The sequence below is a fragment of the Mauremys reevesii genome, linkage group 3, assembly GCF_016161935.1.
Source record: "Mauremys reevesii isolate NIE-2019 linkage group 3, ASM1616193v1, whole genome shotgun sequence".
NCBI classification, from domain to species: Eukaryota; Metazoa; Chordata; order Testudines; family Geoemydidae; genus Mauremys; species Mauremys reevesii.
In genome coordinates this window covers 200,405,305-200,431,634 of record NC_052625.1, presented here as the reverse complement: position 1 = coordinate 200,431,634, position 26,330 = coordinate 200,405,305, and the positions used below count along the sequence as shown (strand labels likewise).

Sequence of the window (26,330 nt, the reverse complement as noted above, 5' to 3'; positions counted from 1 at the left end):
TCTGCCTCTGCTGTGTGGCCTCTCGACTGCAGCTTCTCACCGTTTCACTCTAACCTCAGTTCTTCTGCGGAGGTGAGTTAGGCTGCAGTCCAGGAATGGTACTAATGTTGTTCTTCCCCAGACTAAAACACGTGTCTCTGCCTCTAGACCTTTTTCACCCCTGCAGCTGCTGAGTTGTATTGCTCTGATTTTCTTATCTCCCCTTATCACAGACAGAAACCCTCAGTGTGCCAGTTTATCTCCCTTGTATAGAAGCCTCAGACCCTTCCCTGCACTAGTTTTCTACACTTAGTCTAGTGATTCTTGGTCATTTTGCCTCAGCCGAATCTTCGAAATACATTTAGATTGTAATAATGTGAGTGCCCTCAGAGATGTGGGGCTGTTCAGTGGTGCTGGAACGAGGGGTGCTGGGGGTGCTTCCGCACCCTGTGGCTTGAAGTAGTAACAACAAACACCAACCACATGGTTTCCGTCTTCTGCACCCGCACTATAAAAATTGTTCCAGCCCCCCTGGGGCTGTTGAGATTCTGCCCCTGGGAACAACACTGATGGCCTAGGTCAGCGTGACATTTCCATTGAGGAAACGTTGAACAAACATAGGAAGGGGGTCTACAAAAATCCTTAGTGGGGCTTTGCTCTGTAAAGTGACCATCACATGCTTACTAAGAGAATCGTCTCCTGGGGATTTTACAGTCCAGGCTCTGAGTAAGGACAAAGTTACTAATTTGTCCTGTCGGTGCTGCAGAGCCGATAATTCCATGGGGGAGTGAACTACGTTTTATCATAGTCTGACTTCTGCATCAACAAAATGAACAGCTTGCTGGGGGACAAGGAAGGGAATTGGATAATGCGGCTGGTCAGATAATACGGTTTCCGAAAATCAGGAGTATACTGTGTATGAGCCAGGGCCACATGTTTTCAACCCCCTGATGCAGATATACACAGTGGAGTGTGTGTATGAGTGGGAGAGAGAGACAGGATAATTCCCTCATGCTTCAGGCCATAAACCAGCCACAGACTCTTTGGTTGAGAGAGAAAGTGGTTAGCAATCCCTGAGCTGCTCTCACAAATCTTTGCTTTTACTAGTTTTGGAGAGGAGTAGGTGCAGATCCAATGACAGAACATGACTCACCGGGAGGAGTTTGTGTGCATGCACAGCTGGTTGTGTATGCCATGTCAGAGGTCAGGAAGGTGGCTAGCCCTTCAGGGATGCTTTACCTGGAACACCAGGCCCAATAGGAGAAAGATGTAGGGGGAAAAATGGGAGGCAGTTAAGAGAAAGAACAACAGAAGTGGCAAAGAGGCTGGAATGGCTGAGTGATGACTTGGGATCAGGCCCTAAAAGAGCTAAGTGCTAGATTGTGCGATTTGTTCCCGTCCCTGGGTACAGGAGGGTGCAGAGCCTCTCTGCTCACGGGAAAGCACTGGCACATTGTGCCCTCCTGGCGCTCCCGTGTGTGTGTGTGCTCCCTGCCCCAGGAGCCAATGCAGAGAGCTGGCAGGGCTATGACCTTGTGTCCCATTGCCACGACCCTTCGGGCAATTTTCCTGGTGGCAGGAGGAGGGACTGAGCAGCCCCTGCTCCTAAGGGCTGCTATTGCGATCAGCCCCATTAGTGGTCCAGGCAGGGAGGGCAGGTTTCTTGCACCCCAACCTCCGCACGAGGACTGATCACAATCTGGCCATGAATCTGTATGTTCTGGCTACACAGTGCCAATGGGGTGGGAGTGCGCAGCTGCTATGAAGCAGAGGTATTGGTCACAGCCATGAAATGCAAATGGGTGTTATAACAAAGAGGGCTGGACTGAAACAAAGGGAAGGACAATTTAGGCAGAAAGGGGCCCGCTGCTGCCCACACTAAAGTCAATCCGTTTTTCTAGTGACTTCAGTGGCTGCATCCAGTGCCTGGAAAAGCTTCCTGGCAGCGAGATCTATTAGCCTGCGCAATGGGGCAGGGGTAGCCGCCCCATCGGTCGGGACATTTAACAGCAACCTTGACACAACTCTAGGGAATCTGCTGTAGGGGAGAGTCCTGCCTGGGCGGGGAGGGCTTGGACCGGCTCCTAGAACATTACCACTCAATGGAACTTTGCCGCCTTTGTGATTGTATAAGACAAGCCGCACCCCCTAGTAACGGGTTCTGATAAGGATGGCGGCCTTATCAGCAGAGGGGGTAAGGAGAGTCTGTGAGCTTCAGGTAAGGATAGCTGTCATAGCAGCCCGGAAATACTGAGAGGTCAGAGCCATTAGGTCAAATCCTTCTCTAGGCAATGCTGGTGGAAATTCCAAAGAACCTCATTGACGCTAGTGGAGCGACTCCAGATTGACCTCTCTGAGCTCAGAAGCTGGGTCTTTAATGCCACAGCACAGCCGGGGCTCGGCGGAGTTAGCGCTGAACCTCAGCACAGCGCCCGGCAGGTGTCTCTGGGATGCTGACAGTCCTTTCCCTCCGCCTCTTTCTGCCCCCCAGACCTGCTCTTTTGCTCTTCTTTTCACCTTCAGAATCAGATACGGGTTCATACCCCCTCCCACTGCACTAGTGAGTGAGGGGAACAAAAGGTTAGATACCAGCTCAGGGAAGTTTATGGCTGGCCATTGTACACCTGGCCGCAAACCCAAGGGCAGTTTATGGCAGGTAGAACTGAGACAACGGAAGAGGAAATACGCTGATCCTGCCCTTCGCTCCCACTGGGCACGCAGCACCCCGCAGGGTTCAGCCCCGTGGATTTGACTCCCACATAGTCACTGGGCTGCAGCCTGTTGCTGGATGGCTGCAGCGATGAGGCAAATCTCTCCCACTGCAGGACCAACCCTATAAGGGTCAGGAAGGAACTTTGCCGCCTCCATGATTGCGCCTTTAGACATATTCCTGAGCAAGGAGTGGAGTGGAAGCTGCACCAACCCAGAAATCACCTTGAGGCACAATTCCCTCCACACTCCAGGGAGAAAATACCTCACAGTGACTTGAAAGAGTGCTTGTACCGGGCCGGCTACGCTGACCTATTACGGGGGGACGCGGGTTGGAGCCAAGGCGCTACCCAATTTCCCACCTATCCACAGAGCAGAGTCTGTGAGCTGCACCAGACCGAGACTTGAAACCCAGCTAGGCCAAGCAAGAGTTGGGGAGGACATGGGGGTGGGTGGCTGTGACTCCCCAACTTGGCCCAGTAAAGCCCCCAGTCACTTTCTGAAAGCTGCTCGCTCTCCACTGATGTGGGATATCAGACACGACAGACCAAGCAGGATACTGCCTGGGATGGACCCAGCGGAAACTCCTAAGGGCCTGATTCTGCTCTCTCTCACGCCTGGGAAAACCAGGGGCTATGAACCATACGGAGTAAAACAACCATGAGATCAGAATCTGGCCCCATGTGCCTATATTTTGAGACACTTGGGTCAGATTCTCAGCTGGTGTAAATCGAAATTACTCCTTTGGCTTCCAGGGAATTACTCAGACTTAGGCCAGGGTGAGGATCTGGCCCATTCTCTTCAGGAGAGGATGCTGCATCTGCAAGTGAAGTACCTGCCTCCCCCGCCACTCCCATGTCACTTGCCTTTCTGTCTCTGTGCCAGAGGGAAGAAGGGCGCCAGTGCCTGAGAGCGCTCCTGCGATGGGAGGAGTTTGATGATGTTGGGGATCTGAGGCGCAGCATAGAGCTCGACAGCGTTTACAGCAGCATTGTGTTCGCCGTGGAGAAAGGGCTCTCCTGGCCTGCAGTCGTGGAAGCGGGAAAGCTTGCAGGAGAGCTGCTGAACGAAACCAAAGGTGCGTCCTAGCGATGGGAACTGCCTCCAGCTTCCTGCTTCTCCTGTCTGTCTCTCCCCGGTGTCAGTCAGAAGCATGGAAGGCAGTGCTGTTACACAGGGGTGAAACTGGTGCAAGGAGAATCAAGCCCTACGTGGGTGGGAGGAGGGAATTAATATTTGGTGGGTCAGTTGTCCCCATGCAGCGCCCTCGTGACCACAGTGTTCCAGGAGAGGGCGCATGAGTTACACCAGTGTAAATGAGAGCAGAATCAGGCCCCTCATTCCAAGATCTGTCCGGGCACGGAAAGAGCCCTGCTCTTGCAGCGAGTGGGGACGCACCCAGGAGATGCGCTCCGCCTAGCTGTGGGCTGACCTGTCTCTGAGTGCAGCCCCGCAGAACAAGTCTGTTTGGGTGACACCGGTCTGCGTACGTATCACGTTTGCAAGAGCTGAAATCAGGCCCTCCATTAGAGACCGTGAGAAGCAAAGACTTGATTCTTGGTTTCATAAGAGCGGCCACATGTATACAGCACCTTCCATGCAAGCATCTGAGAGCACTGGATAAGCACTCATGAGCTTCCCCTCACAACAGCCCCCATGTAAATAAATATTACTGGGCCTTACTTATAAACCTGGGCTCCCATGTAGGGTGACCAGACAGCAGGTATTAAAAACCGGGACAAGGGGTGGGGGGGTAATAGGCATCTATATAAGAAAAAGCCCCAAATATTGGGACTGTCCCTATAAAATTGGGACATCTGGTCACCCTACTCCCATGTGATGTATGTGTGCCTATGGATTTGTTGGTGAAAACACCTGCACGCCCACTTTAAACTTTCCATCACCTAGGTGTGCAAGTGTAACACTTTGTTCCTGCAACACACAGTTAAGTTTCAACACATGCAGCCCACAGTGTATCACAGCTCCCTCTAGTGGATGGTCAGCCTGGAGGATAATAGCCTACTGCTTCTACAAGATAATGGAGTTACTCCTTTAGCTCAAGTGGGATAAATCTCTGCTATGGGCTCAAGTTGAAACCCTGTTGTCAATTCATACCAGTTTTATATACATACTTTTCTGAGCATTCCTCACTAGCAGTCCAGGACTCTAACTCGGGTCTCCTGTGTGGCTGTGAGGGATCAGGACATGAGTGATCATGCCTAGTGGTTTGAACAGGGAGTCAGGCCTAGTGGATAGAGCAGGAGCCAGGAGCCAGGAATAGCAGCCAAGGGTCAAGCTGAAGTCAAAGGCCAGATGCCAGAGTCAGAAGTCAGGAATAGAGGCTGAGGATCAGAGTCAGGTTAGCTGGAGTGAGGCAAGGCCAGGAACAAAGCTGGGTTTGAGGCAGGAGCAGGGCTGGAATAAGGCAGAAGCAGGATCTATTGCAGCCATAAGTGAATATTTTGAGCAGATGCCGAACTGCTACTGCTGGGCTTAAGAGCTGGTCTGCTGACTCTTCCCACCAATCAGGCAGCCTGCTACAGGCCAGCTGCACTTGTTGCCTGGAGACTGACTCTGCTGAAGGCCCTGATTCCTGACACTAACCCCCCCTCCCCGAGGGCATCTCCTGGGGACCTCAGGGCCCAGTTTCTCCGGGTACTTCTGATGGAACTTTTGCAATAAGCCCAGGGCCTGGATTTTCTCTACTGTTTCCCAAGACCGCTCACCCAGATTATAGCCTTCCCAATCCACCAGGTAGTAGAGCTTTCCCCTAATTCTCCAAGAGTCAAGGATTAGGCAGACAAAGCACTCCTCCTGTCCGTAGACTGGGTGGCAGTGGCAGGTTGGAGTGGTCTGGGTATGGATTCTCGTGTAGGGCTTTAAAAGTGAGATGTGAAAGACAGGGTGGATCTTCAAGGGTAGTCATAACCTGAAGGCAACTGGATTTACCCATTCTTTAATCTTGAAGGGGCCCAGGAATTGGTGGTCTAGTTTGACAGACGGGTGACTCCATTTAAAGTTCTGGGCAGAAAGCCATACCTGGTCCCCTACAGCCAGATTGGGGGCAGCTTCACGGTCTTGGTCCACATGGTATTTATAGGCTTCTCCAGCAGACTGCAAATGTTCCTTGAGCTCCCAGTGCAGGTGAGACACTAAAACCGTGGTGGCTAGTACTAGAGACCTTACGGTTAGGTCTGGGTGGAATCATAGAATCATAGAATCTCAGGGTTGGAAGGGACCTCAGGAGGTCATCTAGTCCAACTCCCTGCTCAAAGCAGGACCAAACCCAACTAAATCATCCCAGCCAGGGCTTTGTCAAGCCTGACCTTAAAAACCTCTAAGGAAGGAGATTCCACCACCTCCCTAGGTAACCCATTCCAGTTCTTCACCACCCTACTAGTGAAAAAGTTTTTCCTAATATCCAACCTAAACCTCCCCCTCTGCAACTTGAGACCATTACTCCTTGTTCTGTCATCTTCTACCACTGAGAACAGTCTAGATCCATCCTCTTTGGAACCCCCTTTCAGGTAGTTGAAAGAAGCTATCAAATCCCCCCTCATTCTTCTCTTCTGCAGGCTAAACGATCCCAGTTCCCTCAGCCTCTCCTCATAAGTCATGTGTTCCAGCCCCCTAATCATTTTTGTTGCCCTCCGCTGGACTCTCTCCAATTTATCCACATCCTTCTTGTACTGTGGGGCCCAAAACTGGACACAGTACTCCAGATGAGGCCTCACCAGTGCTGAATAGAGGGGAATGATCACTTCCCTCGATCTGCTGGAAATGCCCCTACTTATACAACCCAAAATGCCATTAGCCTTCTTGGCAACAAGGGCACACTGTTGACTCATATTCAGCTTTTCGTCCACCGTAACCCCTAGGTCCTTTTCTGCAGAACTGCTGCCCAGCCATTTGGTCCCTAGTCTGTAGCAGTGCATGGGATTCTTCCGTCCTAAGTGCAGGACTCTGCACTTGTCCTTGTTGAACCTCATCATATTTCTTTTGGCCCAATCCTCTAATTTGTCTAGGTCCCTCTGTATCCTATCCCTACCCTCCAGCGTATCAACCACTCCTCCCAGTTTAGTGTCATCTGCAAACTTGCTAAGGGTGCAGTCCACACCATCCTCCAGATCGTTAATGAAGATATTGAATAAAACCGGCCCCAGCACCGACCCTTGGGGCACCCCACTTGATACCGGCTGCCAACTAGACATGGAACCATTGATCACTACCCATTGAGCCCAACCATCTAGCCAGTTTTCTATCCACCTTATCATCCATTCATCCAGCCCATACTTCTTTAACTTGCTGGCAAGAATACTGTGGGAGACTGTATCAAAAGCTTTGCTAAAGCCCAGAAATAGCACATCCACTGCTTTCCCCTCATCCACAGAGCCGATTATCTCATCATAGAAGGCAATTAGGTTAGTCAGGCATGACTTGCCCTTGGTGAATCCATGCTGACTGTTCCTGATCACTTTCCCCTCCTTTAAGTGGTTCAGAATTGATTCCTTGAGGACCTGTTCCATGATTTTTCCAGGGACTGAGGTGAGACTGACTGGCCTGTAGTTCCCTGGATCTTCCTTCTTCCCTTTTTTAAAGATGGGCACTACATTAGCCTTTTTCCAGTCATCCGGGACCTTCCCCGATCGCCATGATTTTTCAAAGATAATGACCAATGGCTCTGCAATCTCATCGGCCAACTCCTTTAACACCCTCGGATGCAGCGCATCCGGCCCCATGGACTTGTGCTCATCCAGCTTTTCTAAATAGTCCCGAACTACTTCTTTCCCCACAGAGAGCTGGTCACCTCCTCCCCATACCGTGCTGCAGAGTGCAGCTGTCTGGGAGCTGACCTTGTCTGTGAAGACAGAGGCAAAAAAAGCATTGAGTACACTAGCTTTCTCCACATCCTCTGTCACTAGGTTCCCTCCCTCATTCAGCAAGGGGCCCACACTTTCCTTGACTTTCTTCTTGTTGCTAACATATCTGAAGAAACCCTTCTTGTTACTCCTAACATCTCCGGCTAGCTGCAACTCCAAGCATGATTTGGCCTTCCTAATTTCACTCCTGCATGCCTGAGCAACACTTTTATACTCCTCCCAAAGATTTGTCCAATCTTCCACTTCTTGTAAGCTGTTTTTTTGTGTTTAAGACGAGCAAGGATTTCACTGTTGAGCCAAGCTGGTCGCCTGCCATATTTACTTTTCTTCCTACACGTCGGGATGGTTTGTTCCTGCAACCTCAATAAGGTTTCTTTAAAATACAGCCAGCTTCCCTCGACTCCTTTCCCCGTCATGTTATTCTCCCAGGGGACCTTGCCCATCAGTTCCCTGAGGGAGTCGAAGTCTGCTTTTCTGAAGTCCAGGGTCTCTGCTCTACTGCTCTCCTTTCTTCCTTGTGTCAGGATCCTGAACTCGACCATCTCATGGTCACTGCCTCCCAGGGGGAGCCAGCCATCCTGGTGGTAAATTTAGAAAGCAGCGAAGATACTGCTCCAAGATTTGACTGTCTCTCTCTGTTTGTCCATTAGTCTGTGGGTACTAGGCTGACAAGATGAGGGACTTGATGCCAAGGAGTCTGAGAATTTCCTGCCACAGTTGAGAGATGAACTGGTGTCCCCAGTCTGATACAATGTCTGGTGGTAACCCATGGTAGTGGTAGACATTTGCCAAGAAGAGCCAACCCGTCACACATGTGGTAGGAACAGTACAGCGTGGGATGAAGTGTGCCATCTTTGTTAGGACATCAATGGCAACTGGGATTACTGAGTGTTCCTAGGAGTGTGGCAGTTCTACAATGAAATCCATTGATATAGTAGACCAAGGCTGCAGAGGTGTGGGCAGAGGCTGGAGGAGACCTAAGGGTTTGATCGTGGGTTCTTGGTATGGTTGGAGAGGTTTCAGAATTGTATATACTTCTTGATGTATATACTCTTATGTATGTATATACTCTTATAGACCTGGCCACCTGAAGCTCCTCAAGACCACATTCCAGATCTTGAATTGGCCAAAATGGCCCACAAACAGTGAATTGCAGCATATTTTCAATACCTGAAGCCCAGGTTGTCCCTCCAGAACATAAGTACAACCCTTGTGATAGGAAAGGCCATTCTGTAATTGGAACTCAGAGTCAGGTTGGCTACCCACATCATTCAGGGTCTGGCAGATCTGGGTTGTGTATGGATCATCAGGGAGTGGATGGAGGATGCCAGACCACTGTTGATCCTCTCACTGATAAAGTTGGGCACCTTGAGCATGTGCATCTCCATCAGGTTTGAGATATTCACCTTTGCAGGACAGGGCCTCCATCTTCCTGTTTCTTGTCCCTGGGTGATAAGTTATCACAAAGTTGACGCAAGCAAGGAAGAGGGACCAGCAGATCTGGCACTGGTTACGGCATCTTGCCATCCATAGTTACTCCAGGTTTTTGTGGTACATCAGGACTCGGACCAGAAATGGTGCTGCTCCTCAAAGCCACATTGATAGCCAGTAGCCCCTTCTCCCAGGTATTGCAATTTTTTCCTGCTGAGATTAGTTTCTGAGAATAAAAGACACAGGGAAGGAGTTGGTTAAGGTGGCCCACATGCTGATATAAAACTATCTATGGCAAAATTAAAGACACCAGCTCCAATCATAAATAGTTTAGTGGGATGTGGGTGAATCAGGTTGGGTGCTGAGGTGAATGCCCTCTTCAGTCAATCAAAGACCCACTGAGCCTCTGTGGGCCCGGCCAACTGGAACACCATTATGGGTACAACCAAGCTAGAAAACCCTTTAATAAATTTCCTGTAGAAATTGGTGAACCCCAGGAATTGCTGCACCCCAATTTCATCCTTGGATGCAGCCCAGGAAGATATTGCCACCACCTTACACAGGTCTATGCTGAGTCCCTCAGGCGAGATGATATATAGCAAGAATTCCACTGAACTTGCATTTCTTGAGCTTTGTACAGAGATGGTTTTGGCAGAGTATCTCCAAGATAATGTGCACATGATGACTGTGGTGGTGCTGACTTTTGGAGAAAACAAGGCTGTCATCCAGGTAAATGATGACAAATTAGTCCAGCATGTCCCTAAAGATATTATTTATGAAATGCTGGAAGGTCACCAGGGCATTGCACAACCCAAACAGCATGACCAAATATTCAAAGTGACCACAGCTGGTATGGAAAGTGATCTTCCATTCCTCTCCTTCTCAGATCCTCCCCAGGATAAGCTTCATGGAGGTCCAAATTTGTGAAGACCTTGACAGGAAGGAGTCTTTTGAATAGGTCATTAATAAATGTTAAGTGGTACTGGTTCAGATTATAATCTTGTTCAGAGTTTGATAGTCCACACAAGGCCAGAGGAAGCCTTCTTTCTTTGCCATGAAGAAGCTCAAGTCCCCAGCTTGAGATGTGGAGGGGTGAATGAAGAATGAATCCTGAAGGTTTTCTTTGAGATACCTCCGGAGCCCCTGTAGTTCGGATTCAGAGAGGGAGTAAATCACCCGAAGGGAACCTCTGCCTCCAGCTGGAGGACAGCATGGCTGTGCCAGGGTGGTAGGGTGTCTGCTTTCTTTTTGTCAAACATGTTGGCAGAGTGATGATATTTAACAGGAATCCCTAGAGCTGTTGGGCAGGGGGTCATGGGGCTTGCCAGGATCACCTTTGGATCCCCTCTTTGCGGCTCTGAATTCTCTGGATTCAAGTAAGCTGCAAAGGGCTGGTGGTCCCTTGTCAGCTTTTGGGAAACAGGATTGTTGCCTGATTGCCACTGGATGCATGGAACAAGGGCAATGAGCCAGGGGATGACAATAACAACTGATGAATTTGGCGCATAAATTAGCGCAAACTGGAGGATTTCAAAGGGTAGTTACCTCTAAGGGGGCTGTCTTGTGGGTGACCAGTTCTGGCAGAAGGAGTGACCCATCCATGGACTCTGCTAACTCAGGAGAGTCCTTGCACTGAGTGGGGATCTTGTGTGCTACTGCTTGGCTGAACTCCAGATCCACCAAGTCCATCAGTGATTCTAGGTTGGTATCAGGCATCACAGGGTGCCAGAGAGGGAGTTGGAGATGTGTTGGATGCTGATTGGCCATCACCAGGGTACTGTCAGACGAGTGTTGGTGTGGACGGTTCAGGAGAGGAGACCAGCAGGGCTGGGGCTTGGCATTTCCTGATGAGGGCACAGATCGGATCTTGGCATGGAAGCTCGATGCAAAGTCTCCTGGTTCCCCACAATATGGACACAGGCCTGATGCCTGGTGTCAATATTTCTCCGTGGGGGGGAGGCAGGGCCAAACCTGATCGACTTGCATGGGTTTGGGCGATGGAGAAGGGAGGGGGGCCATGCCGGCAGGACTGGCAGAAGCCAGAAGGACCATCTTTTTTCTTGGTGGCGTTCAGTCAGGCTATTGTCAATCTTGATGCTTAGCTCAGCTAAGACATCCAGGCCAGACGGGGATTCCACCCAGGCCTGTTCATCTTTAAGATTATTGTTCAGGCGGAGCCAGAAATGGTAACACTGGGCAGCCTCGTTCCACTCACTGTCTACTACCGAGCGTTGGAACTCCCGCTGCATATTTAGCAACTGGCTGGCCTCCCTGCCGCAAGGCCTGAAGTGCGGCTTTGGCTGGACGCTTGCAACTCTGGTCATCGAAATCACCTCCACAGCTCAAACAAAGTCCTCAAATTGTCCCTGAAACCAGCTTGGTTTTCCCAGGAGTGGAAACACCACAGTCAGGGCCACCCCCATAAGCAGGCTGATAATCAGTCCTGCTTGGGCTGGGTCAGTGGGGCATGCCAGCGGGCATAGCAGAAATAGGCACCGACACTGAGTTAGGAACCCCCCCAACATTTGTTGCAATCACTATTGAACTTGTCAGGCACCGGGAGCAGGGGGTCAGCCCTGCAGTCAGCACGAGTCGAGCTTGCAGGCCCATGTTCTGCGCTTGCAGGGTGGCACCCTGAGCCTGCAAGGGCTGTAGGGGTCCCACTCGCTCCATCAGAGAGCTACTGGCCTTTGTAGGATCTAGGCTCACCGTGTTAGCTCTAGTTCCCTTATAATGTGTGTTTTCTTTTGGGGCTGCTCACACTGTCAGAGACCAGGATGTGGGCAGTCGTGCCAAGTGGTTGGAGCAGGAATCGGTTGCCAGGAATAGGAACCGAGGGTCAAGCCAGGATCAAAGGCCAGATGCCAGAGCCAAGGGGGAGAGCTGAAGCCAGGAATGGGAGCTGAAGATCAGTCAGGTTATCTGGAGCAAGGTAGGAGCAGGGCTGGGCCCCAGGGAGGTGCTGTCACAGCCATGGGCGAATGCTTTGAGAAGCCTCCGAACTGCTGCTGCTGGGCTTAAGAGCTGGTCTGCTGACTCCTCCCACCGTTCAGGCAGTGTCGCCAAGGCTGGAACGCGGCCAGGAACGAGCAGACGCAGGGCCTGCTGCCGCGGTGGGCGAATGCCTTGTGCAGACAGTGCCCTGCTGATCTAAAAAGCAGGTCTACTGATCCCCCTCAGCCAATCAGGCGGTTGGTCAATCAAGCGGCTCAGGTGGGGCCCAGCTGAACTCATTAGGCTGCCTCTGATTAGCAAGCTAGCTGCGGGTCCTTACTCCTGCCAGACAGGCGCGAACCCTTAGTGTAAATGTCACCTGACTATTTTTCTTCCCACATAAGTGTCTAGATTTGGCACTGGCCCCTCCGGTGGCCTTTGGCAAGTCACCTAACTCTGAGTCCCCATCTGGAAAACAGGGATATTGACCAAACGAGGAGTGAAGATTAATCAGCGAATGGTCCATTTAGTCCCATCATTTACATGGGTGTAACCCCACTGGGGTCCCCTCCAGGATCACCAGCTTTGCCCTGGTGTAACTGAGGGGAGAATTTACCCCAGTGCATGTAAAGTGTCATGTTAGGGCCTGATGCATCATCCACCAAAGACAATGGGTCTTGACAACGGGCCTCAGCTTGGACCTCTAGAACCTGAGCCTATAAGGTCAGTGTGATCCGAGGGCATTCAGCTCTTTGCAGGATCGAGCCCCATTGTCATCTGTCAATCCCACCCATTGCTTGCCGTGCTTTCAACATGCAGACGCACGTGTTTCAGACATAGCTTTCAGCTGAGCTACTTTGCCCCGGAAGGTGCACAGTGCCTCTTGCTACAGGCATTAGTTTGGTGACCTCAACGTCATCCTCCGCAGGTTTGTGTAATTTTTTTTTTTGCCCCCACTGTGCTGCCAAGAAACAAATTAGAGCTAATACTGTCCTTGTTTGCTTATGAGATAATACATTCAGTTCACACCAGTTAGGTGTGTCGTCGTGTTTATTTAGCACAAGATTTAAGCAGAGATGGACTCGGGCCACAAGGTTTGGATCCGGATGTCATTTGAACTTTCTCAAATCCTTTCTTTATATCTGGGGTTGAATTCCACCCCCTTTAGTTCTAGGGCTTGTCCTACACTTGTCGATGCAAAGGATGAGTGATCCTCCCCTCCCCCTTCCCACTCTAGAGGCTGCACAGGGCCAGATTCTCCTCCCACAACTGATTTTATACCAGTCTTAGTGTCCTGACTTCGGCCGAGTTGCTTCTGATTCACATCAGCTTACGGGAGAGGGGGAATCAGATCTAGAATAAGCTGAGAGGAGCGGGTGTCAGATCCCTTCCTCCTTCATGCCCCTGTAATGAAGAGCAGCAGATGAAGGAAGGAACGGATGGTAACAGGGGCGCCAGAAGGGGGGACAGGGGGCCATGCCCCCCCTTTTTACCAGCTGTAAGGGTGAGTGACAGGGGGAGGGGCGGACAGGAGTGAGTGGGGGGCAGGGTCTTGGGAGGGAAGAGGTGGCATGGGGGCAGACGTTCAGGGGAAGGGGTGGCACAGAGGCGGGGCCTTGGCTGGAAGTGCAACGCAGGGGTGGGCCCACAATTCAGGCATCAGTGTCCCCCTCCACTTTTAGGGAGCTCCCAGTGCTCCTGGGCGGTAAAGCCACAGTGGCCCAGTTAGACAGGCCGTCATTACGCGACAGTCAGACAAAGGGACAGTTTTCCTACTTTCCATTCCGGGAAGCACCGGGGTAACGGTCTGGGGAGGGGGCATCTAACCATCGTGGGACACCTGGGTGTTTCACCTCACATCCCAGTCAGTTTTAGTTCCTCTCCTCTGTGTGCAAGGTGATCAGAGCCACCCACATGCCTTGGGATGAAAGAGAGAACAGAGCTCCCTCGGGGATGCCTGGATAGGATACAAACCTACCAGCTACAAAGCGTGGCCATTGCATGCCCTGCTTCACAATGTTGGGCGTTAGAATGTTTACGCTTTTAATGCACTCGCTAAATAATCGCCCGTTTGTATGACTGACCATAAAGCCGATGCCTCTGGGTGTATGGCATTTAGGGGTGCTGAGTGCCACCTCCAAGTTGCTGAGCAGCCAATGAGCAAATGGGAGCTGAGGGTGCACTGCACGTCCCCATATCTGGCCTGTGACGGGTGAGTCGGTGAGGATGGGGACAATCAGAGATTGCTAGCTGATTACTTATGAGCTAATCACGCCGGTGCACATAGTTTGAGGTGGGTCATGTTTGCATAATGCTGGTTTCAGAGGCCTCGCTGTTGTTGTCCTAGTAGCCAACTTGTTTGCACTACACGTTTATTCTGCACATTCGCTCTGGGCTTGAGGAAAGTTCTGCAGGCCACTCGGGTTTGGGCTTTTGGGGTAACACGGTGTGACTGACAGCCTAGCAAAACCATGTCACACAGAAGGAGAAATTCACCTCGCGCCAGGGACCAGCTCCAGGCCTATGCACTCCTTGCAACCCACATATGCTGAGAGCTTAAGTGGGATTTAAGAACTGCATAGGCCAGTTCTGATTCCTCTGTGTATGGGTGACTTTTATTATTTGTATTACTGTAGCACCTCCAAGTCCCCATTATGGACCAGGACCCCATTGTGCTAGGGGCTGTACAAAGATGGTCCCTGCCTCAAGAAGTTTCCAGTCTGAGTAATTCACTCAGAATTGGCTGCCTTTCAATGGTGTCCTAGTTATTGCCACTCAACACCCGGGATCATAATATCGATTCTCAATCGAGCCTTATGAGACAGATTCTATTTGGGACATCCATGGCTTCTTAGCAATTAGATTAAGTTTAATTAAAACATCACAAACAAATTAAATTTTCCTTTGCAGGGTGGGGAAGATGCCATGGGGTATTATAATAAAGTAGCAACCCCTTCTCAGTTTTCCCTGCCAATTCACAGGGGAAAAAGCTGTGCTGCGTCGTTCATAATCAGCCCTGCTGAATAATGGATGGGGAGCTAATGATAGATTGAAATCTTGCAAAAGAGCCAGCGTGAACCCGGAGTTAATCTCCAGAACTAAATCTTTGTGGAAAAAACAAACAAAAACTCACTTCAGAGTGAGGAGCCCAAGCTTTGACACTGATGGAAAATGCTGCTTTTATAAACTAAGGCTGCGTTAGTGCCTGAGAAATCTTGTTAAGACCATTTCCATCAGTATGTTAGCTGTGAAAGCTTAACTATGTGATTTGTTATTTAGACAGTGCCAAGATTGCGCTATGTGCATTACAGACAGCAAGAAGATTCCACACTGCCTTGCTCCTTTGTGAGGTCACCAACGCCTGTGCAACATGGGTGTAAACGGTGCAACATGGCTGGTGGGAGTGGAGAATTCCGATATGGGAGCGTTGCCTCGTTTGCACAGCTGTAAACGACTGCTCAAGGTGCAAGGCAGTGGAGAAGCGGGCCCAAGGTCCTCTGCCCTGATCTAAATAGCCAGCTTGCAGGCCAAGGATGGTGCAAAGTGTCCCAGCAGTGAGGTTTCACGCCTGTTTGGTTAGTTGCATATGGTTTGTTCCTGTTTTCTATTGTCTTTTTAACTCTTCTTTCAAGGGGGCTTCAGGATTATGGGCTACCTGGAAGAAGGGTTGGGGGGATTTGAAGGTGGAGGTGTGGTGGATGAAGGAGGAAGTAGGGGTACAGTGAACAGGATCAGAGGCAGAGGGGGCCTCTTGGACTCGGGCATGCAGATGGGAGTGGGAGAAGGGTTGGTTCCTCATGCAGCCTTAGGCAGAGTGGAGTGGTTAAGGGGTAGTGAAAAGAGACAAGAGCAGAGAGGTAGGGAGGTGTTACGTTGTGCATGGCCATGAGGCAAGGACCAGGGACCCACTCCAAAGCCCACAGAAGTTAATGGGAGTCTTTCCTTCACTGGACATTGGATCATGCCTTCGGAGTGGCAGGTTGGGACGGTAACAGAGATCTGAAGAGGGATGGGATGTGCTTGGCAAGGGGAAAGACTGTGGGGACAGCATACAAGATGGATTGGGGGAATTCCCCCCAAAAGGATGTTGATACATTTGAGAGGATTCAGAGAAGAGCCACAAAAATGATTAAAGGATTAGAAAACCTGCCATATAGTGATAGATTCAAAGAAGTCAATCTATTTAGTGTAACAAAGAGAAGGCAAAGGGTTGGCTTGATTACGGTCTATCAGTACATACCTGGGGAGCAAATATTTGATAATATGTTCTTCCGTCTAGCAGAGAAAGGTATAATACAATCCAATGGCTGGAAGCTGGAGCTAGACAAATTCAGACTGGAAATAAGCATACATTCTTAACAGTCAGAGTAATTAACCATTGGAACAACTTACCAAGTGTGGTGGTGGATTCTCCATCACTGGCCATTTTAAAATCAAGCTTGGATGTTTTCTTAACTACCGATATATACTTTGGGAATCACTCTGCTGCAGTTCTCTGGCCTGTGTTAGACAGGAGGTCAGATTGAATGATCACAATGGTCCCTTTCTGGCCTGGGAACCGATGAATCTTTGAAAAGGGGAGAGCTGGGGTGGCGAGAGAGGAGGCAGTCTTGGTAGCTAGGTGAAAGGGAATATCTGCTTCCTTCTTTTGCAATCCCAGCCAAATCCCCATCTACCTCTGAAATGAAAAATGCAAAGGCTTATTTGTTTTCCTTTATATACAAAGATTAGGGCTGTGCACACAAACCCCGGGAGAGAAGGTTTGCAGGAGAGGGAAGGGCAGAGATACCTTCCTACACCAGGACATAGTCTGCAAAGGAAGGCTAGGCTTCCTCAGGGCACCATCCTGGCCACCTGGCACCTTGGAAGTGTCACTTTGCTGCCACTTCACAGTGACCATCTCTCCGCTACAACCCCCTGCCCCAGTGCTGACTCCAGTTCTCTTTCCAGTCCAGCTCTCCTTTTCCGGTAGCATCTTGGTGCTGTTAATCACTGGCCCTAAATATAGACTTCCCTCTCCACTCCTGCTGTTTTCCTGAAGGTCTTGATCCAGAAACGATGTGATCAGAGTCTAGTCTCACTTACACTAGTGTAAATCCAGAGTAACTCCACTAGCTACTCCAGATTTACAGCGGTGTAACTGAGCCCCCTATGTGCTTGGGATTGTGAAATAAACCCTGAAACCACTCTTTAACTGAAGCCGATGGACCTAATTCGGGACTCATTGACACCAGTGTAAGCCAGGAGTAACTCCACTGGAGTTAATGGAGTTATACTGGTATGAACCCAAAAGAAGATCCCAGGCCTGATTTACATGTTATTTCAGCTTCATGGATACAGAGATTGTAAGCTCTCTGGGGCAGGAGCATCTCTTTGTTCTGTGTTTGTACAGCCCCTTGCACAGTGGGGTTCTGGCCTGTGACTGTGGTCCTAGACTCTGCTGCAATACTAATAATCATAATAATGGTCACTCTGAGAGGAAGGATCATCTTGTGGTGAAAATGCTGGCCAGGGGCTTCAAAGATCTGGGTTCACTTTCCTGGCCCTGTCACAGGCTCCTTATGTGATGCACATCTCTCCAGCAGACCCTCGTTCTCATTTAGACTGGGAGCACTTAACACAGGGGTGGGCAAACGTTTTGGCCTGAGGGCCACATCGGGTTTCGGAAATTGTATGGAGGGCCGGTTAGGGGAGGAAGTCATGGACCGCCCCACCTCCCGGGACTCCTGCCCCATCCAACCACCTTGTTCCCTGACTGCCCCCCCCAGTACCCCTGCCCCATCCCCTCGCCCGCTCCCTGTCCCCTGACCGCACCTGGAACCCCTGCCCCTGACTGCCTCCCGCCGCCCCATCCAACCCCTCCTCTTATTTCTGACTGCCCCCATTCAACTCCCCTGTTCCCCGACCCCTATCCACACCCCCACCCCCGACCACCCTCCCGAACTCCCCTGCCCTCTATCCAACCCCCTCTCTCCGCTCCCTGCCCCATTACCGCACTGCCTGGAGCACCGGGGGCTGGCCCAGCTGGAGCCAGCCACGCCATCGCCACCGCGCAGCACAGAGATCGGGTCAGGGCGGGCTCTGCAGCTGCGCTGCCCCAGGAGCACAAGCCGGCAGCACGATGAGCTGAGGCTGCAGGGGAGGTGGAACAGCAGGAGAGGGGCTGGGGGGCGGGCCTCTCGGGCCAGGAGCTCAGGGGCCAGGCAGGAGGGTCCCATGGGCCGGATGTGGCCTATGGACCATAGTTTGCCCACCTCTGACTTAACACCACTTTGGTAGCATAAAGTGGTTTTTAAGTCACGTTACCAGCTGCCTGCCAGAACTGGGTAAAGGGGTCTTAGTGTAAATGAGAACGAGGCTCTCTGTGCCTGTGTAACATGGGAATAGCAACAAGGCCTCCTTTCTCTCACCTGTTGTCTGTCCTGTCTAGTTAAATTCTGAGTGCTTCGTGGCCCTGATTAGGGAGCTGTCTACAAGCAGTACAGTGGCACAACTCCTATGCAGCTATGCCATAGCAGCTGTAGTAAACCCACCTTCACTAGGGGCACTAGTTAGGTCAATGGAAGAATTCTGTTCTGGGCTTAGGTTGGTTTGTCTACCCTGCCTTTATGGCAGCATAATTTATATCGCTCTGGGGAGTGAATAAATCACCCCTCTGTGACATAAGTTACACCAACCTAAGCGCCGGTGTGAACAGTGCTGTGTCGGTGGGAGAGCGTCTCCGGCTGCAGAGCTATTGCTGCTCGCGGGGGCTCTAGTAGTTAAGCCGATGGGACAGCTCCCTGCCGTCGGCTTCGAGCGGCTACATTAGAGAGCTTATAAGGGCACAGCGGGTGCTGCTGTAAACTCTTGTGTGTAGCTGTAGCCTTAGGGGTGTGATTTTTTTTACCCCCCAGGTCAAGCGACGTTTTAGGTGTAGCCCAGGTCTCAACGTGCATGCAGGGCCGTAGCAACAAAGAACGTGGCCCCCTCCGAACATATGTCCGGGGCCCCTTACAATGCAGAAACTGGAATGCGGTATTTATTTTATACAATATACAGGGTTCATATTATGTATACATAGGCCTACAGTGTACATGTATTCCGTATTTACGCAAAGCGCTTCTTTCAAGCCTCGTTCTCCGCAAATTGGTTAATCAATGCATCATAGTCCAGAGATCTGGCAATCTTGTTTTTGATTGAGATAACTGCAAGCGCAGAAAGCCTGTCATCTGTCACGGTTGAGCGCAGGATATTCTTGATCAGTTTCATTCTGCTGAAGCTCCTTTCAGCACCGGCGACAGTAACTGGTGTGGTCAGAAGAATTCTGATGCAAATGCAAAGATTCGGATACATCTCCTGAAGGCTGTTCTTGTATATGTACGTTAAAAAATTGTTTGCCGTGACAAGTCCTCTCTCTTTCTCGATGACATAAATAAAACGATTCAATTCCATTATGAGTTCGTTGGCATCAATGTCTCCCATTTTTCTTTCAAAATTTTTGCTGTGATTCTCCAGTTCATTTTCTCTGTGACACTGCTTCAGGCTGTTAGCGTTGTACAGAAATCCAAACAACTTATACCACTCCACGAGTTGGTCAAATCGCGACGAAACAGAAGATATGTCCTGATCAGTGAGAACAAGAAAGAACTGCGATTTGAATTTTTCTTCGGCAGAAAGACGACTCGAAGCATCAGCACATTCGTAATCAAACATTCTCTTCTTACGTCGCACCCTGGTTTCTGGAAACACCTGCTCAATACCCATATGCTCTGCTATTTCACGTGCATTTGTGACCACAGAGTTATATCCTGTATTTCGATAGTCTTCCAAAAACTTCATTGTAGCACCGACTTCTGCCTGCAGTACGTCAATTGACACATCTGGTGACTGAATTAATTTGCTGGTTTTATTGACGTGAAATAGTATATCGTACCACGTGTACACAGTCAGAACAAAAGGCCATGTAGTAACATGGTCTAAAAGCGCACCGGCTTCTGTTGCTGTATTGCCATCTTTCTTTTTGAGCGCATATTCTCGCAAAGATGACAAAGCATTGCACAATTCTTCAAAGTGATAATGCAATGGCTTCACAGCATCAATTCTCGACTCCCAACGAGTGTCCGATAACCCTTTAACAGATATTGGCATATGTTCTTGAAGTATATCCCAACGTGAAGGTGACGAAGAAAAGATAACGTATATTCTGTTAATCAGACTGAAAAAGTCAACGGCATATTTCGATGACTTTGCCGCATCTGAGATCACAAGATTCCAAGTGTGAGCTCCACATGGTACATACAAGGCACGGTCATTTATTTCTAGCATGCGGGCTTGAACTTCTTTATTCTTTCCTCTCATATTTGCGCCGTTATCATAAGCTTGGCCTCTCATGTCAGCAATGTCTATTCCTAAGTTCTTTGCCTTTTCAAGAAACGCTTCCAATAAGCCCTCGCCAGTTGTATCATGAACATTAAGAAAACCAACAAACGCTTCACGAATATTGACACCATCTTCACTGTTGCATTCAACAAAGCGTAACACCACAGACATCTGTTCTTCATGTGACACGTCGGGAGTACAGTCCAAAATAACTGAATAATATTTTGCTTTTTTAAGCTGCGCTATGTTGGCCTCTTGAATGTTACTGGCAACAAGTTGAATCAGCTCGTTTTGGATCTGTGGACTGAGGTACTGAACATGTGTCTCTGCCTTCTTAATCCTCTGTAAAAGTTCGCTGAGGACAGTATCATACTTTGCAAGCAATTCAAACAGTCCCAAAAAGTTGCCATTCGAAGGATCGCCGAGCTTTTCATTACTTCCTCGAAATGCCAAGTTTCTTTCGGACAAGAAAATAACGACATCAACCATGCGTTTGACAACATTTCTCCAGAAATCTCTTTCTTTCAGAAAAGCCTGCAATTTGAGTTGGTCAATAGATGTACGGTTTACTATGCCTGACTGAAGGTCAAACCATTTCACCATACAGTCTTGATGACCTTTGCCTGTCTCATGCTGCTGAAGTCTTTTTGACAGTGCAGATGTTCCACGACGTAGCGGTATGTCGCCAGTGCCAAATAATTTACAACAAAAACAAAAAATGGCATCTTTCTGAACTGAGTACATTAACCATGAATGTCTTATTTTCTCGCCATTTGCCATGGTTCGATAGAAATGAGTACTTGTGAACCTCCGTCTTTCCTCGTTAAATGGAAATTCGTAACTTTCATTCTGCTGCGGTGGGCCACGTGCAACAATGTCACACACTTGCCTGTCCGATATTATAGATGGCCAATCTCCAGGATCATCAGTCAGTGGTTCAGATTCAGATACTTCTTTCCCGGCAGCAGCTGGAATATCTGTCACTGTTTGTTTGGTAGAACAACTGGCTTCACCTTCGACCTCACTTGAAGCACTTCTGGATACGATTCGTCGCTGCTAGCGCTGTCCGTTTCATGTGCCTGTACCTGTACGTTGGATTGCAGCGCAAAATACGTTGACAACTTTGGAATTTTCTCAAGTTCCTTCTCGGCATCCTTTGCTGCCTTTCGTTTACTAGCTCCGCTCTTATACGTTCTCTTAGACATCACAAAGCACGCTTCTGCGTTGGAAACGATAAAAAATTAAACAACTAAATTAATAACATTTATCCGCCGACCGCCATTATGAACGCAAATACACATTCTTTGAATGGGTCCAACTAAAATTCGAAACTGACCGACAGACAACTGATGTAGCCAATAGCATTATGATGTATCATAATGACTTCACGGTTTTGTCAGTAAAACCGACATGGATTGTGCAATAGCGTCAATAAATGTCACTTACCTAGTTATACCTTACATTTTTTTGCCACTTTTAGGGGCCCCCTTCCTTGCGGGGCCCCCTCCGGTCGGAGGGTACGGAGGGTGCTCGCTACACCTCTGCGTGCATGCAGCGCCTAACGTTGCCGCTGGACTCTCTAGTTGCTACTGTAATATTAATACACGTTTTGCCCACTCCCTGCTTGCTGTGGAGTGAAATCTAGGCCAAGGGCTTCTGAATTTGATGTGGCAAAGAGTTCTGTGGCACCTTGTTTGTTAGTCTTTAAGGTGCCACGGGACTCTTTGCTGCTTTTGCAGATCCAGACTAACACGGCTCCCCCTCTGATACTTGAATTTGATGTGTTCTTCATTATTTGGCTTCTCCCTTGACATATATAAACACTATAACAAATGATTTAGGTCTATACACTCCCATTAGGGCCATTTTATCAAGAGGGCCAATTTTGCACGTGGCCCCATTCATGGGTGCAAAACTTGCATTAGCATGAGGCATCTGGGCAGTCAAAGCCCCCACTGGTACCATCACCACTGCAATTCAGAGCCTTGTGAAGGAATAACAGGCAGTCACTCCTCATTCTAAGGGCTGGGACAATGGTGTATTTGATCTCCCTATCAGCCAGTTCAGCATAGACTCACCTTAGTTTCCTGAAGCATTTGGCTCCAGTCTTGCTGTCCATTGCCTGAGTCAGCTGGCGAGGCTGGGACTCTCATGAGCCAGATCTCTTCACCCCAATGACTTTACTTCCCTGGGCTCCACCTACTTTTACCCCAGCTGGTGTCAGTCACTCTCAGACTTGTCACTGTTGACTTTGAGGAAGTGTAATCCACACACCTCCTGGGTGTGGTGCTCTGTCTCATCTAGTGGCGCTGAGACCACTTAGAGAGAGAGATAAAATGAGTCTGCTCTGCAGCCTTAGCTAACAGGCAGTTGGCTTTTAGCTCATGTGGTAGAGGCTCATGCCATAGGCACCGACTTCCCCGCTTTCCCCTGGGCGCTCACCCTCTCCCTCTGCCCCCGCCCCCACCCCCACTCCACTCCACCCCTTTCATGCCACCCCACCCCTGCCTCACCCTTATTCCAACCCTTTCCCCAAAGTCCCCACCCCGGCCCCGCCTCCTCCCCTGAGCGCACCACATTTCTGCTCCTCCCCCTCCCTCCCAGCACATCGCCAAACAGCTGCCGGGCACCTGTCAACCCTAAGCACCCGGACACAGAAGCCAAAAACCAGACTGTCTGGGTAAAATCTGGATAGGTGGCAACCCTACCGCTTGCAGGAAAGCAAGTAGACCCTCTGGCCCAGTCCTACTCCCATGGCGGACGATCGGAGTTTTGCCTTTGACAGGCTCGGGTTCTAAATGGTCTAAAAGGAACTAAAAAGTCTTCAAAGAGATTTGTCTGTTAGTCTATAAGGTGCCACAGGATTCTTTGCTGCGTTTACAGATCCAGACTAACACGGCTACCCCTCTGATACTTCAAAGAGATTGTCACTTCCAAAGCATTGTGAAAAGTAAACACAGAAATAGATCCCTCCAGATAAGCCTGTAGTCCTCTGATATAATGTTAGCAGTCTGGCATGAACATTAGGTCTATACCGCTAGGCCACTGATGTGCAGAGACCACTGTGTATGATGCTGACCAATATTGCCTCATCATTTCCTTTTTCTCCCTCCTGGCTCTCTCTGTTTCCATCCGTTGTCTCTTGTCTTATACTTTGATCGTAAACTCTCTGGGGCAGGGATCGTCTTTGTGTTCTGCGTTTGTACAGCACCTGACACAATAGAGCCCTGGTCCCTGGCTGGGCTCCTAGGCGCTGTGGTACACATGTAATAAATAACAACAGCAGCAGCACTCGATGTGACCTCAAAGGCAATTCAACAAGAGGTGTGAGTGCACTGCAGAATCAGTAGGTGCAGAACCAGCCCTTGCTCTGTTATCCGCGTCTGTCACAAAAATTCCCCTTCCCTCATGCAGCTGATTCAAGGGTGTATCAACACCATCACAGGGTAAAATACTGGCGTGGGGTTATCCCGATAGGATCATTGTCTGCCAAACACATTTGTTAAACCATTTCATTTGTTGTAAGCTTCCGGGCTGAGCTGCAGCCCTTCTTGAATAACTCAGTGCCATCCTTCAACCCGAGCTGTTGTGTCCTGTAAAATGCAGCCACGTGGGTCTAACACGGCTTTGTAAACAACAGCCCTGAAGAAACAGCGGCTTCCCGTCTTTCCCCCGTGACAAGATTAAAGATGGTCAGTGTGGGATAATATCAATGTATTACCCATCCCCCAAAAAACAAATATTGGTTGGCGCTAATCATCTCATCCATTAAACAGCAAAATGGCATTCGGATTGCTGCCAGAACCTTGTAGGGGTTGCTTAGGAAACATTTTCTTTTCGTTTCTTTCCAGGTTTGCCCGTTTCTCAGGCCATCTGTGTCCTAAAGGATAAACTCGTGGCGTGTGAGCCAAAGCTGAGTCCATTCAAACCGTGTGTCTTGTGTGAATACTTCTATCACACGCTCATCAGGCACTACCAGCTCTACCAGTTTGTGCTGTGTCGGGAGAGAGACGTTGACCAGACGTCTGCCCACCTAGAAATCTGTGTGCCACCCCAGCCTCTGCCGCTGATGGCAGGCGTCGACGCTGAAGTCTGGCACTATCAGCAGCAGCTGGCTGCCCTCTCAGCCGCTGAGGTCCAAAAACGTACCAACATGCTGCTCCTCCGAGAGACACTACCCCTGGAGAGGGAGCATATGTTGCAAAGAGCGTATGATGATCTGAAATCGCGAGCAGAGATCCTAGACAGACAGGTAATGCTGTAGTCGTTGTAGAGAAACGGGCACTTCATACTGAAAAGGATGCAGTGCGCTCCACAGGCGAGGATACTACAAGTCAGGAGACCTGGATTCGGCTTCTGGCTCTGCCACTGATTCACTTTGTGACCTTGGCCATGTCACTTCACCTTCTGTGGCCTCAATTGTCACCAGCCCCTGGGACAATGTTCCCCAGAGACATGCCTGGGGTGGCCAGGAATCCGTGGCACATGCATGGAGGTTCTTCCTATTTATGATGATCCTTGGGTATTTTGACATGAGTTGGGATGTTTTATTTCTAGTTGTAGACGAGCGGACTCACCCCTGTGGCGCCTCCTGCTGGTGACTTCGGGAATTAGCTTGGTTCCAGCTCCAGAGCGCCCTCTGCAGGCCGGTGATCCACGTGTCCTCTGGCCCCCATTTCCCTCCCTGGACCCGGAGCCCTTTTACCTGGGGTGCTGCCCCTGGCAGTAACCCCTAAGTCTTAGGGGAACCCCCACCCTCAATCAGCTTAGGCACCACAAGCCTGGGAGGCAGGAGAAGTGAAGCAGCGATGGCATGCTCGGGGTGGAGGCAGACCAGGGGTGAGCTGGGACGGGGAGGGGGGGCGCCTCAGGGCGGAGAGGGCAGAGCTGCCACTGGGGGTGGGCGCCTCAAGGCGGGGGCTTGGGGATGGGGGAGGGTGCAAGGTAGAAGTTTTGCCTAGGGCGCGAAACATCCTTGCACCGGCCCTGGATACACCTACTGTCTGCCCACATTGCAGGCCTCTTCCCTGCTACCTGACGCGTAGCAGGAGCTGTAGGGATTGAGCAAGAGCTGAGTAATGCATTATGGGAAGTGGAGTTACCTCTGCTCCTCTGGGTAGTTGACTCCTGCACAAGAGGTGCTGGGCTTGCTCCTGCAAAGTAACCCTGCCTATCCCAGAACAAGGTCAGGCTTCACCTCGGGCATGTTTAAACTGCAACGCAAGCCCAGGGTTAGCAGGACTTGAGTCAGTGGACCCTGGGTTAGCGAAATCAGGGCTTGAGTGTCCCCACTGATTGTCAGTCCTAGGTTAAGAATTTTCTAACTCACACTTGAACCCGGGGCTCTGGTGTCCACACTGCAGTATGCAGCCCTGAGTCAAACCACCCGTATCCCAGACTCCCGAGCATCCTCCCAAAAGGTAGTCGCTCTAGCTCTTTGACCATGGTACAATGTAGGAAAAGTTAGCAGTCCACCCTGCACGTTACAGGAAGTTTGAACAGCCCGCCAACACATCCTGCCAAGCAGGCATTTGCTCCCACCAACCAGAGCCGGAATTGGTGAAGAAGTCATCTCGCTTGCGCTTTCGCTCCTGGTTCAGGAAACAGGCAGGGCTTCCATGAGATGCTGGTGGGCATTTTGGCAGAGTTTTCTGACCTACCGAAGGCACCTAACAGACCTTCTGATAGAGCAGGAGCACGAGAAGGAGAACACAGACATGGCTGACTCGAACTGGTGATGTTGCTCACTATGCTTGGTAGAGCCGCTCATGCTCCCTACATAGACTGGCACTCCTGGAGCAGGGCCACAAGCACAGACTGGTGGTACTGCATCCCCTGGCAGACCTGGAATGACAAGTGGTTGGTCCAGAACTTTTGCATGAAGAAAACTATTCTTTCTGGAGCTTTGTGAGTGGGTTGTCCCTACCCTCCAGGATAAAGATACCCTCATGAGGGCAGCCTTGCCAGTTCATGAGTGGGTCGCTATAACCATCTGGAAGCTGGCTACCCTGGACTGCTACCAGCCTGTGGCCAACC

General features: G+C 50.1%; 1 protein-coding gene across 1 annotated transcript in view; it reads left to right on the top strand.

Moving 5' to 3' along the window:
- The first annotated feature begins 2,059 nt into the window (after nt 1–2,059).
- The window catches only part of C3H8orf74 (chromosome 3 C8orf74 homolog), a 29,222-nt gene continuing 4,951 nt past the window's right edge, over nt 2,060–26,330 (top strand). The window contains exons 1-3 of the mRNA XM_039528254.1: nt 2,060–2,197; nt 3,574–3,766; nt 24,146–24,546. Coding sequence (XP_039384188.1) covers nt 2,150–2,197; nt 3,574–3,766; nt 24,146–24,546 — 642 coding nt within the window. The 5' untranslated portion in view covers nt 2,060–2,149. The remainder of the gene's footprint in view (nt 2,198–3,573; nt 3,767–24,145; nt 24,547–26,330) is intronic.